Source organism: Zingiber officinale, unplaced genomic scaffold (assembly GCF_018446385.1).
Source record: "Zingiber officinale cultivar Zhangliang unplaced genomic scaffold, Zo_v1.1 ctg127, whole genome shotgun sequence".
Taxonomy (NCBI): Eukaryota; Viridiplantae; Streptophyta; class Magnoliopsida; order Zingiberales; family Zingiberaceae; genus Zingiber; species Zingiber officinale.
In genome coordinates, this window is record NW_024589823.1 from 5,001 (window position 1) to 17,007 (window position 12,007).

Below are 12,007 nucleotides of genomic sequence, written 5' to 3' on the forward strand. Positions count from 1 at the left end.
TAAAACCTAAACTTTCTCATTTTTAATAGATAAATATATCCACAACAACTAAAAAGAAAAGACCAACCTAAGTGTTTGTACTCGCTGATTAGAAAAGGGAATTTCAATCTGCTTTATAAACCAACTAATTATTATCATAATACATAAATAAACAAATAATTGTCAAAACAAATTAGATTAGAAAAAACTAGCAACCTGCATTAGTTATTGAAACTATTGAACTAAATTACACTAAAGAAGCATTGGTAAAAATATTAAAACATGGAAAAATAAAAACTAAACGAGAGTCAAGTTATCCAAGTTTTTCTTTTTCCATGTTAAAATATTTTTATCAATAGAAGTTTTCTTATTTTTTTTTTAAGAGTATCAGTGTTTCTTTAGAGTAATTTCTACTTCTCATGATCTCATCTATGCAATGCGGGATCTCATCTATGCAATGCGGGATTGTCACACGGCTAGGTAACGCAGGGAATATGAATTCTCTTTGCAAATTCATTCCTATAAGTGGCGCTCATTGTTAATTTGACCACTCTAGTTTACTAACATTGAATAATTTACTTGTGAACGATGTGTCACTTCTAGATAATATGGCAATTCACATTGGCTACATGTGTGCACGTGAAGTCATTCCCTATTGTATTTGTGTGGGACATTGTCAAACCATCCTCATTCGATGATAGTTATAGTTGTTAGCAATTGTAGATGGTTTCAGGACAATTAGTAGTTAAATCAATTTCTCTCCTTAACCGTGTCATTCGCTATTGTATTTGTGTTGGACATTGCATGTCAATCCATGCTCATTCGAAGATAATTATAATTGTTAGCAGTTGTATGTGATATTGCAGTGTTATATTTATTATTATGTGAAATGTATATTTATTTTAGAACTTCTTACACAGCAAATTTTAACCCATGTGATATGCAACCAACTCTATATATTAAAATAATATTTTAAAATAGTTAGATGGAAGTTGGCATTTGAAACTACTATTAGTTAAAATTTCAAAATATGAAAATATTTAGAAGTATTTAAGATATATATGTATATAGGTGTCATATTATATTTGCTCTTAATTATCTCATTAAAAATTATGCCATGCAAAAATATTTAAATGCAAAATCAAATACTTCATCATTTTTTAAATTTTTTAATTCACCTGAACAATAAACATTAAAAATTAAACCAATTCAAATGCTCTTCATGCTGAATTAATTATTATTTCTAAAATTTATTGATTTTTTCCAACATTTATTATCAATTATTTATTTCAATATGTTGAAACCAAATTGCTATTTGATTTTAACTTTTAAATAAATGTTCAGTCTAGTGGGTATAGATTTTGCATACATCCGCCTAACTTACTGAAGAAGATGATGAACCAATCTAGGATTAGCCATTTCCAAGCGTATTAACACTTTTTAAAGATCATGAGTTGTTTAGGATGTAGATTATATCTATTCCTTGATAGTTTGTCTTGAAACTTATCCCATAATTCTAGGAGAGTTAATACTATTGATAACCAATCCCTTATATTATGTCATCGAAATTTTGAACCAAAGTAAATTCATAAAGAATTTTCACAAAACAATTTAAGATCTTTATATGAACAATTTCTTTTTCATATTTCTAATTACTTTCTTAATCCATTATATCCACTCACTTTCTAAATTCACAGTCAACTTTTTCCCAACTGCCATATATATACAAGTAATCCTTTGAGGCTTATAATCTGTTGTAATTAACAGTTTAAATTAACCTAGCCAAACACGTCCTAATTAAATCACTCTTTTGCTTTAGTTTGTTAAAGAGTTAACAAAATTCTTAAATTTAGCAAATAACTCATAACAAAATGCCTCTATACTCAATGGAAAAGACCATTGATGGAAACCCAAGAAAACACAAATTCATAAGTTTTGCTTTTCTACTTCCTTTTAGACAATCTTTTTGCATTATTTTCTAGGACGTATTTTACTCATTCTATTTGGAATACTAGGTAATTAATTAAATACGAATCATCCACTTAATCTTGGTTTTCAATATTTTCTTTATTTCTTTTATCATGGATTTCTTTTAAATGCTCCCTATTATTACGGGCAACATCATCTCTTTCTTGGTTTATCTTTCCCCAATGTACGTACACACACAATTTTCTCAACTAATTAATTAATTAATTAGTTAATTATAATAATTATATCAGTTAATCACTAATTAATGACTGCAGACCTACTTTTATCAAAATGTACTGCACCAAATCAGCATGAGGAGTCCGGTCGTTGACTTGAAAAGAAGGAAAGTCATTTATAAATAGGAAACCCTGAAAAACTTACAAAAATGTGTCTTCCGGAGTATTTGGATCCTCTACGAGCGCTATTCATCCCAAACCCTAAAAACCCTGAACCCCTAAACCCCCAACCTCCAAACCCTAGTGTGCAAGTTGAGATGCTGAATAGAAGGTTCATCTTCAAAGAAATAGGCCTAGCAAATCAATGATATTTGTTTTCTATCTAAGATGTCCTATTATTCTCTTATGTCTCTTCCCTGTCTTAATAGAAAAGGCAATCTAGTACTACTGTAACAAAAGCTCAGCCAGCACATGTCTGAAAGCAGTTGAACCATAGAGATTATGCTTATATAGGGGAATATGTAAAAACACCCAATTACTCTGCTAGTTGACGGACAGGAAAGTAGTGTCTAGCAACAACAAAATTAGGTTGCATACCTTGATTAAATACTTTGAAAAGTACAGCAAAATTATCTCCAAATTCCATTTAGGTTCAGAGAAGACCTATGCCATAGATGCAACATAAAGAAGAAGAATTCACTCTATCAATTCCAAACAAAAGCTGTGCTACCCACTATAGGTAGTTAAGCATGAAATTTTGACAGAATATAAACATAAAAATAAAAAATATGATTGCTATTTATGAAGAAAAGGGGGCAGCATGCACATGTTTACAGGGCAAAAGCAACTGCAACAATGATTTTTTCAGTAAATCAAAAAATAATATAAGAAATTTGGCGTCTGAAAGATATTTTTATTTCACATGCTACCATATACATGTATACAAAAATAGAAAATAGGTCTTATGGAACTAATATTTGACAAACAGGACCAGTTGAGAGCGATAAAACAATATACATAGTTCAATGATATTTGAAGATATCTTAACAGGTAGTTCATACTATAATCTCAATAGAAGTGGATAACAAGACAAACAGATGAACATTATTTCAAACTCTTAAAAACAAATCAGACAATAAAGAACAGGCTGAAAATGATCATATGTGAAACTAATTAATCAGACTTGGTACATTTACAAATAACTAGCAAAAATTCAAATTGTTTGCAAAAAAAAATAACAATATTTAGAAAATAACAGATGATGATCAATAATAGCAGTCATGTAATACCAGAAGTAAAGGGGCAAAATTATCTTTGTTGTCAGCTAATTCCTCCACAATAAATTCAGTGATAGGAAGCCTGTACCAAAGTACAAAATGATAAACTCAAGTGAAAATGGATCACACAATAAAATAAATGATGCATTTAGAGAAACAAGCAAGGTACCTAAGACCATCAAGACGAGAAGTTTGTCCAAGAGAGTCTGCCTCTTTTCTCACTACATCAAGCTCAAAAACCTGGAATCAATTCAATGCTTAATCTAAAAAGTATGCCTAATCAAGAATCCTAAGATGTAGATTTCTCACCAGCCCAAAAAATTTCTGTATAGAAACACAAGTTTCTTTTTCTAGTTGAGAAATAGCAATTGCTACAGCAACCTTAGAATTTTGATCTGATTGGGAGCATGTGTTTTCAGAATTCCTCAGTTGTTGAACATTATTTGATATACTATGATGGCACCTCCTAAGCAAAGTGGGCATGCAATCCCTAACTACACTCTTAAAATTTAACTTTCGTGAACCCTACAAAACAAATTCAAGCTGTAATAAGTATATTAACACTGATGCTAACTAAAAACCAAGAGTCTTCAAAATAGAGAATTGGAACAACAATTCTTAGTTTTGAGCATTAGTGAAATTCAAATAGATCTTCCTCTGAAATTTGTAGGTAGAGAATATACCAGTAGAAGATTCATTACTGATTCCCTAAGAAGTGACCAGTTTAGTGTTTCTGCAAAATAACTGGAAAACATATTAAAGAAATAGGAGAGAAGACATGAGAGCTAAGAAATGAAAATTTTATTAGAAGCTCGTTACCTTTGTAAAAATTAAGACGAAGTAATAGATCAACCTCTAGGACGTTTACAAGATATTGAAATGCCAGTGAATTTTGTACAGGCTAAACATCAAAGATGGAAGTAATTAGGAATATAAATTTATAAAACCGAAATCAATTCAAATGAGAAGAATAACTTGATCTGGAAACAGTCTGAACATCTAATCCCTAGATCATGGCATAATTGTTTGATTCTTTTTTTATTATTTTATGTGCATGCTTTAGTGTCCATGATGTTTATTAGAATTGTGGAAGGATGAAAAATAGCTAACTTAAGCAGAAGAAAGGGTAATGAGAGACATTATCTTAAAGATTTCAGTGAAACGAACAGATGAGTTGAGAGAAAATAGAGGTATATCACTTTCCCTTGCAAATGTTTGAATAGCAATTGAGAAATCTTGTAACAACTGTTTAAATATCTACCATCATCAAGCAGTTTTCGTTCAAAACTTAAGATTATATGAGGTCGCCTACATGAATCTTATACCATCATTGAATTCAATGCAAGATTACATGACTAATAATATTCAATCAATTAAATCATTTGTAATTTTCCCCCATATTGAAGCTACAAATTTAATCCAATTTCATCCTCGCCAACTCACATAATATCCTTTACAACCAACATGTAACAAAGAGGTTATCCTAATATGATTAGTCAGCTCATCTAGTACTACTGTAACCCTTAATCTCAATCTGTAGCAACAGATAATCATTTGTCATAATCCTAATAACACAAACAGTAGCAATAAGATTACCTTCAAATGTCTAACAGAATGATATAATCACGATACAGAAAAAAACACACAACCTAAACATCACTAAACTCTAAACTCTAAACCCTAAACCCTAATTATTCTCCATTTGAAGCCCTAGGTAATCTCCTTATGCATATTTACAAGTGAGCAAAATTAGGACTTGGCCTCAAATTGATTTGAATATATTATAAAAACTCTAAGTCCTCTTAACAACTTTGGCAGCAAATGTAATGACTAACTATTAGAACTAACAAAAGTGGCATGGTCTCATTATATTGCACTTCTCTCTGATAAAATGAAAATCAAATTTTAAAGACATTAGATTACGACACACAAAAATACCATAATTTTAAAGACATAACGATAAGAACCTACCTTGCAACCAGCAACAATTCTTTGAAAGACAAACTAACAGCTCATGTATCTATACACCAACACTAACCAATTAAGTTTGACAGACGTAGAACCACAAGCAACCAAACCTTCATATCAAATATAGAATCTCAGAAATCATAATATTTATTGACTTGAAACACCGGTTATAAAAACCAAGGATGAAACACAGCCAAATTTCAGCCCGAGTAGAAATGTATGGGCATATAATACCATGATTCATAGAAACAAGTGTGGATAAAAGCCTTCCTCAAAAACAAATCTAAGCCAAAATTACCTCAAATTCTTGGTCTTCACGCCTACAAGTCATATCTCGACTGGTATATGTCAAACAATCCCCGCACAACTTCCAGACCCTAAATCAGGCAATACCGCACATCAAACACCACCAAAAATATAAATAAAAAGAAAGTATAATTAATTCAGAGCAGATCTGATCTCGGACAAACATCTCCTTCGACACATCACTTCCCTCAACACACAAAATTGCAACAACGAAGAGATTGAGGAATCCAAATAATTTGAAGCTACAGAAAAGGAAGGAGAGTTAGAGACAAGATGTTGACCGTCGTTTCAATAAGTTGGCACGACAAGGTCCCCTGCTCCAAACCCTAGGTCTGCTACGATGGACGGACGGCAGGGAAGGAAGAAGATGGACGAACTCGCGAGAGGCGACCACGGCTGTGGATTACTACAAATCAGAAGAGAAGGAAGGAGAGTTAGAGACAAGATGTTGACCGTCGTTTCAATCAGTTGGCGCGACAAGGTCCCCTGCTCCAAACCCTAGGTCTGCTACGATGGACAGACGGCAGGGAAGGAAAAAGATGGACGAACTCGCGAGAGGCGACCACGGCTGTGGATTACTCCAAATCAGAAGAGGAGGAAGAAATGTTTTGGATCAGTGGAATGAGGAGCGACGGAGGAAGGAGAGCTTTTAGGGTTTCGTTATATTGCAGAAGTGGATCTTGCTCGTTAAATTTTAAAGGGACGGAGAAGATTGAGTTATGAGTACCATGCCAAGGATGGAATGGTAATTGTGGCGATACATATGGTAATTGGGGCAGTAAATAAATTTGTGTAATCAATTCTTTGCAACTAACAGAAAAAAATAGTGATTTAAAAAAAAACATTTATTTTAAGATTTTTGTGAAAATTATTTTTTAGGTATATTTGATAGTTATATAAATTAAGCAGATAGATTAGTATATATTTATTTTGTTTAAGATAATGAATATTAAAATTAATTATCTCAGAGGATATAATGTTTTTTAAAAATAAATATTATATATATAAAATCAAACTACTGCTAAACTAAGAAAATATAGAATTAATTTCGATTATCCATTTGATTTGAGATTTTAAATCTGATAAACCATTAAACATTGTTTAAAAAAAATATTTTTATTTAGTCATAGTAATAAAATGATATCGTTAATGAAATTATTTATTTGATTTATCTAATTTTCTATTAATTTAAACTATTTAGTTTATTTAAATTATTCAACTTGCATCAATAATCCAAGTCATTTGCTTGATAAATTTATTAAACATTCGTTTTTAACACAGTTTTTTTTTAAATTTGATTCAATTTCTTTACTAATCATTTGAAAAGTTTATTTAACTCAAATGACTTAAACATTACTACTTAATTATTTTATTCATCTTGAGTTAATGAATAATTAAGGTAGAAAAATAAAAAACTATTTTTATTTCAAACTATCTCTTCAATAACTAATTAATAATATAGGACAATATTTTTAAAAAATTGATTGTTACACTAATCCGCCTTATAATATAATCAAAATTACATTACAATATTGATTATTTTATTTAGTACAATTTTAAAACTATAATGTAATGTAATCTATATTAAAAAGTAATAAAATTTATAATATAATGTCATTTAGATTACACAAGATAATACAGTTTTATAATCTAGATTACAAGGTCAACACCATGTAATCCGATTACATTATGAATTCACAATTTAACTAAATTTAAATATTAAATATATCTTTAGTTCATTTTCGACATCAACCAGTCACCGACCATCCTCCTTCAGTCGTCGGCCGCTTGCCACCCGTCGCCCCCCATCAATCACTAATGTCGTTGTCGCCACAACGCGCCATCTCTGGATATCGTCGACCATTTATAATAATATGAATTATTACATATCTCATACAATACCAGGTATACCGGAGATCTTGCGTGATGCATAGTAATTAATATTTAAAAATCTTTGTGATAAAAATTAAATCTACCGTACCAATGGAGGAGGGTAATTTTTTTTAAAGAAAAATCCCTTTTTAAAATATAATTGTTATAATGTATTTCTATCCTCACATTAAACATATTAAATAAAAATTATATTATCATAATATTTTTTTATATTTATATATTTAAAAACTTTAAAATATATTTATTATATTTATAAATTACTTATTATAAATTAATTTCATAAAAACTTTTTTATTTAACTAGTCTCAAATATCCATAAAAACTATTACAAATGAAATCGGGTGGTGCGGGAAGCATCAGATGATCGAATCTGGGTTTTGATAATGGTAAAGGGTTCAAAGTTAAAGTTGCTTATGGTCTAACAAGTTTGAATGAGATTACAGGAAAAATCCTAAGTGTTCTTAGGCAAAAGTCCTAGTTGTGGTTAAGCAATGGAAACCCCTAGGGGGAGGTAATCCTAGGTTCTAGGGGATGGTAACCCTAGGTAGAAAGTCTTGGCAAGTCGAGGATCTTTGGGCGAAATCCTGGAGTCAGGGACTCTAGGTGAAAATCCTGGTGATCGTGAACCAGGTGGAGGACTGGACGGGTCAGAAATCGAACCTCCAGCGGAAAAGTCATGAAGACTCGGAGCAAAAGCCCAGTCGGTCTGGAGAACCGATTTGGCAACAGGTAAACTCTCCTGAGAGGAGTAGGTGAGAACGCGCTCCCCTATGAGGGAGCAGTAACCGTCGGTTCGACTTAGGGTTTCCGGAGACAAAATTTGAAGTCAGAACCGGACAATCCGATGACTGTTAAATACTTATATTTATCTTATGTTATTGTGCTAACTTTGTGTTACAGGGTATACTTGGTATTTTGGGACTAACGTATCTTTCAAGAAACGAAAAAAAGCTTAAAAGGTTCGGATGAACAGTATCTGAGGCACCCTTAATGAATCTTAGAGGCGGCTCGGGTGGCTTGGCGGAAGGTGCGCACGAAGCCGGCCGAGGGCGCCCTCCAAGACTACTAAAGGTGCCTTGAGTGCTGGATGGGAGGCGCCCTCCATGGAGCTTGGAGGCGTCTTCAGGTGGATAAGTAAAGCAGGTGCAGAGGCTATCTTCTTATCACGCGTCCGAAACATTATCTCGTCCTGTGCCGATTTAAGCCAGGCAGCGGAACGATAAAAATCATCCGTGCCGCCCGACACATTACGATATTTGTTTCCCTGAGAATAGCATCAACTTTATGCTTGGAACACCATCAAACAGGCAGAACCATAATTTTAATGTTCTATATGCTGTAATATGCAGTAACTAACAACTTGAATTTCAAGTTTCGATCTACTGTGACACTAATAAGACTAATTTTTAATCGATGCAGGAGTAATAATATTTCAGTTAAAAAAATTGTGACTTCTAAATCTTCACATGGAAACGAGAGAGAATAGTAAAGCCACAATGTGCAAGTTGAGATGCTGTATAGAAGGTTCATCTTCAAAGAAATAGGCCTAGCAAATCAATGATATTTGTTTTCTATCTAAGATGTCCTATTTTTCTCTTATGTCTCTTCTCTGTCTTAATAGAAAAGGCAATATAGTATTACTGTAACAAAAGCTCATCCAGCACATGTCTAAAAGCAGTTGAACTATAGAGATATATAGGGGAATATGTAAAAACACCCTATTACTCTGCTAGTTGACGGACAGGAAAGTAGTGTCTAGCAGCAACAAACGTAGGTTGCATACCTTGATTAAATACTTTGAAAAGTACAGCAAAATTATCTCCAACTTCCATTTAGGTTCAGAGAAGACCTATGCCATAGATGCAACGTAAAGAAGAAGAATTCACTTTATCAATTCCAAACAAAAGCTGTGCTACCCACTATATGTAGTTAAAAGCATGAAATTTTGACAGAATATAAACATAAAAATAAAAAATATGATTGCTATTTATGAAGCAGGAGGCAGCATTCACATGTTTACAGGGCCAAAGCAACTGCAACAATGATTTTTTCAGTAAATCAAAAAATAATATAAGCAGAATTAAGTTTGGCATCTGTAAGATATTTTTATTTCACATGCTACCATATACATGTTTACAAAAATAGAAAATAGGTCTTATGGAACTAATGTTTGACAAACAGGACCAGTTGAGAGCGAGAAAACAATATACATAGTTCAATGATATTTAAAGATATCTTAACAGGTAGTTCATACTATAATCTCAATAGAAGTGGATAACAAGACAAAAAGATTAACATTATTTCAAACTCTTAAAAACAAATCAGACAAATAACGAACAGGCTGAAAATGATCATATGTGATACTAATTAATCAGACTTGGTACATTTACAAATAACTAGCAAAAATTCAAATTGTTTGAAAAAAAAAATAACAATAATTATAAAATAACAGAGGATGTGATGGCACCTCCTAAGCAAAATGGACATGCAATCCCTAACTACACTCTTAAAATTTAACTTTCATGAACCTACAAAACAAATTCAAGCTGTAATAAGTATATTAACACTGATTCTAACTAAGAACCAAGAGTCTTCAAAATAGAGAATTGGAACAACAATTTATAGTTTTGAGCATTAGTGAAATTCAAATAGATCTTCCTTTGAAATTTGTAGGTAGAGAATATACCAGTAGAAGATTCATTACTGATTCCCTAAGAAGTGACCAGTTTAGTGTTTCTGCAAAATAACTGGAAAGCATATTAAAGAAATAGGAGAGAAGACATGAGAGCTAAGAAATGAAAATTTTATTAGAAGCTCGTTACGTTTGTATAAATTAAGACGAAGTAATAGATCAACCTCTCGGACGTTTACAAGATATTGAAATGCCAGTGAATTTTGTACAGGCTAAACATCAAAGATGGAAGTAATTAGGAATATAAATTTATAAAACCGAAATCAATTCAAATGAGAAGAATAACTTGATCTGGAAACAGTCTGATCATCTAATCCCTAGATCATGGCATAATTGTTTGATTCTTTTTTTATTATTTTATGTGCATGCTTTAGTGTTCATGATGTTTATTAGAATTGTAAAAGGATGAAAAATAGCTAACTTAAGCAGAAAAAAGGGTAATGAGAGACATTATCTTAAAGATTTCAGTGAAACGAACAGATGAGTTGAGAGAAAATAGAGGTATATCACTTTCCCTTGCAAATCTTTGAATAGCAATTAAGAAATCTTGTAACAACTGTTTAAATATCTACCATCATCAAGCAGTTTTTGTTCAAACTTAAGATTATATGAGGTCGCCTACATGAATCTTATACCATCATTGAATTCACTGCAAGATTACATGACTAACAATATTCAATCAATTAAATCATTTGTAGTTTTCCTCCATATTGAAGCTACAAATTTAATCCAATTTCATCCTCGCCAACTCACATAATATCCTTTACAACCAACATGCAACAAAGAGGTTATCTTAATATGATTAGTCAGCTCATCTAGTACTAATGTAACCCTTAATCTCAATCTGTAGCAACAGATAATCATTTGTCATAATCCTAATAACACAAACAGTAGCAATAAGATTACCTTCAAATGTCTAACAGAATGATATAATCACGAGACAGAAAAAAACAAATAACCTAAACATCACACAAACACCACATAGGACTAAATGAAATTCATGTTTGGTTACTGTCAGTAGCAACTTCATGATCAAAAACATTAGCTTCCATTCCCTTTATGTACAAATTTCTTCTGTGTACATTTGGAGTTAGTTCACAAAAAGTGCTGGAACCTCTATTTTTAAGAAAACAATGGAAAGAGCTAATTTTATAAGTTATAACAATTTTAAAATCAAAATTACACAGAAACAAAGGATGTAATAAGATAATGATTTAAAAAATATCATTAGATACATCTTTTAGGGAGCACCAATACTTGCCTTGACCGCCAAATCAAAGTTCAAGTTTTTAACCGCTTCAGCCATGCCATCTATCAAGTTAGAGAACCTCTGGATGATGTGAAATTGGCAGAGTCAAGATTTTCTCATATACCACAATTCAATCAGCAAGATAAAACTACAATGGTCTAAGGTTACAAAATAAATTCATACTTTGTACAAATATATCCAATTACAAAGAGACAAGTATTATATACAAGTTGGCAAAAGGCTGCCCCAACACCCCTGCCAACCCCGTCCTAGGACTAACACATGGGAAAGCTCAGAAGATGCAAACAGAATAAATTCCTATTACAAATTGCTTAATGCATGCATCGGCTAAAACTTTTTGACGTATGCAACAGCAATAAGTTGTAAGACCTCATGTCACTACATGACAACATTTTTTGCTATTTTGTTGTTATTTTTTAGTAAGACCCTTGGCACTACCAAAATAGCAACAGTAGCTATTACACTGATAAAAGCAATA

The 12,007-nt window shown here is 32.0% G+C and overlaps 1 protein-coding gene and 1 long non-coding RNA gene across 4 annotated transcripts in view; both read right to left on the reverse strand.

Moving 5' to 3' along the window:
• Positions 1-6,327, reverse strand: part of LOC122035975 (negative regulator of systemic acquired resistance SNI1-like) — a 6,343-nt gene extending 16 nt beyond the window's left edge. Inside the window, exons 1-8 of one of the 3 annotated variants that reach the window (XM_042595136.1) lie at positions 6,128-6,327; positions 5,667-5,745; positions 4,220-4,301; positions 4,084-4,133; positions 3,710-3,925; positions 3,570-3,640; positions 3,413-3,482; positions 1-2,786 (exon numbers count right to left, since the gene is read on the reverse strand). The exon at positions 1-2,786 is cut by the window's left edge and continues 16 nt beyond it. In XM_042595136.1, coding sequence (XP_042451070.1) covers positions 2,667-2,786; positions 3,413-3,482; positions 3,570-3,640; positions 3,710-3,925; positions 4,084-4,133; positions 4,220-4,301; positions 5,667-5,699 — 642 coding nt within the window. In that variant the 5' untranslated portion in view covers positions 5,700-5,745; positions 6,128-6,327 and the 3' untranslated portion in view covers positions 1-2,666. Of the gene's footprint in view, positions 2,787-3,268; positions 3,483-3,569; positions 3,641-3,709; positions 3,926-4,083; positions 4,134-4,219; positions 4,302-5,666; positions 5,746-5,955 lie in introns of those variants that run through there. The other 2 variants (XM_042595134.1, XM_042595137.1) reach the window with 2 other exon arrangements.
• A 1,114-nt stretch (positions 6,328-7,441) lies between these two features.
• Positions 7,442-10,096, reverse strand: LOC122035947. Its single transcript, XR_006127287.1, has 3 exons — positions 10,035-10,096; positions 9,351-9,416; positions 7,442-7,520 (listed from the first exon to the last, which is right to left on the reverse strand). It is a non-coding gene; the product is annotated as an uncharacterized LOC122035947 (long non-coding RNA).
• Positions 10,097-12,007: the final 1,911 nt, after the last annotated feature.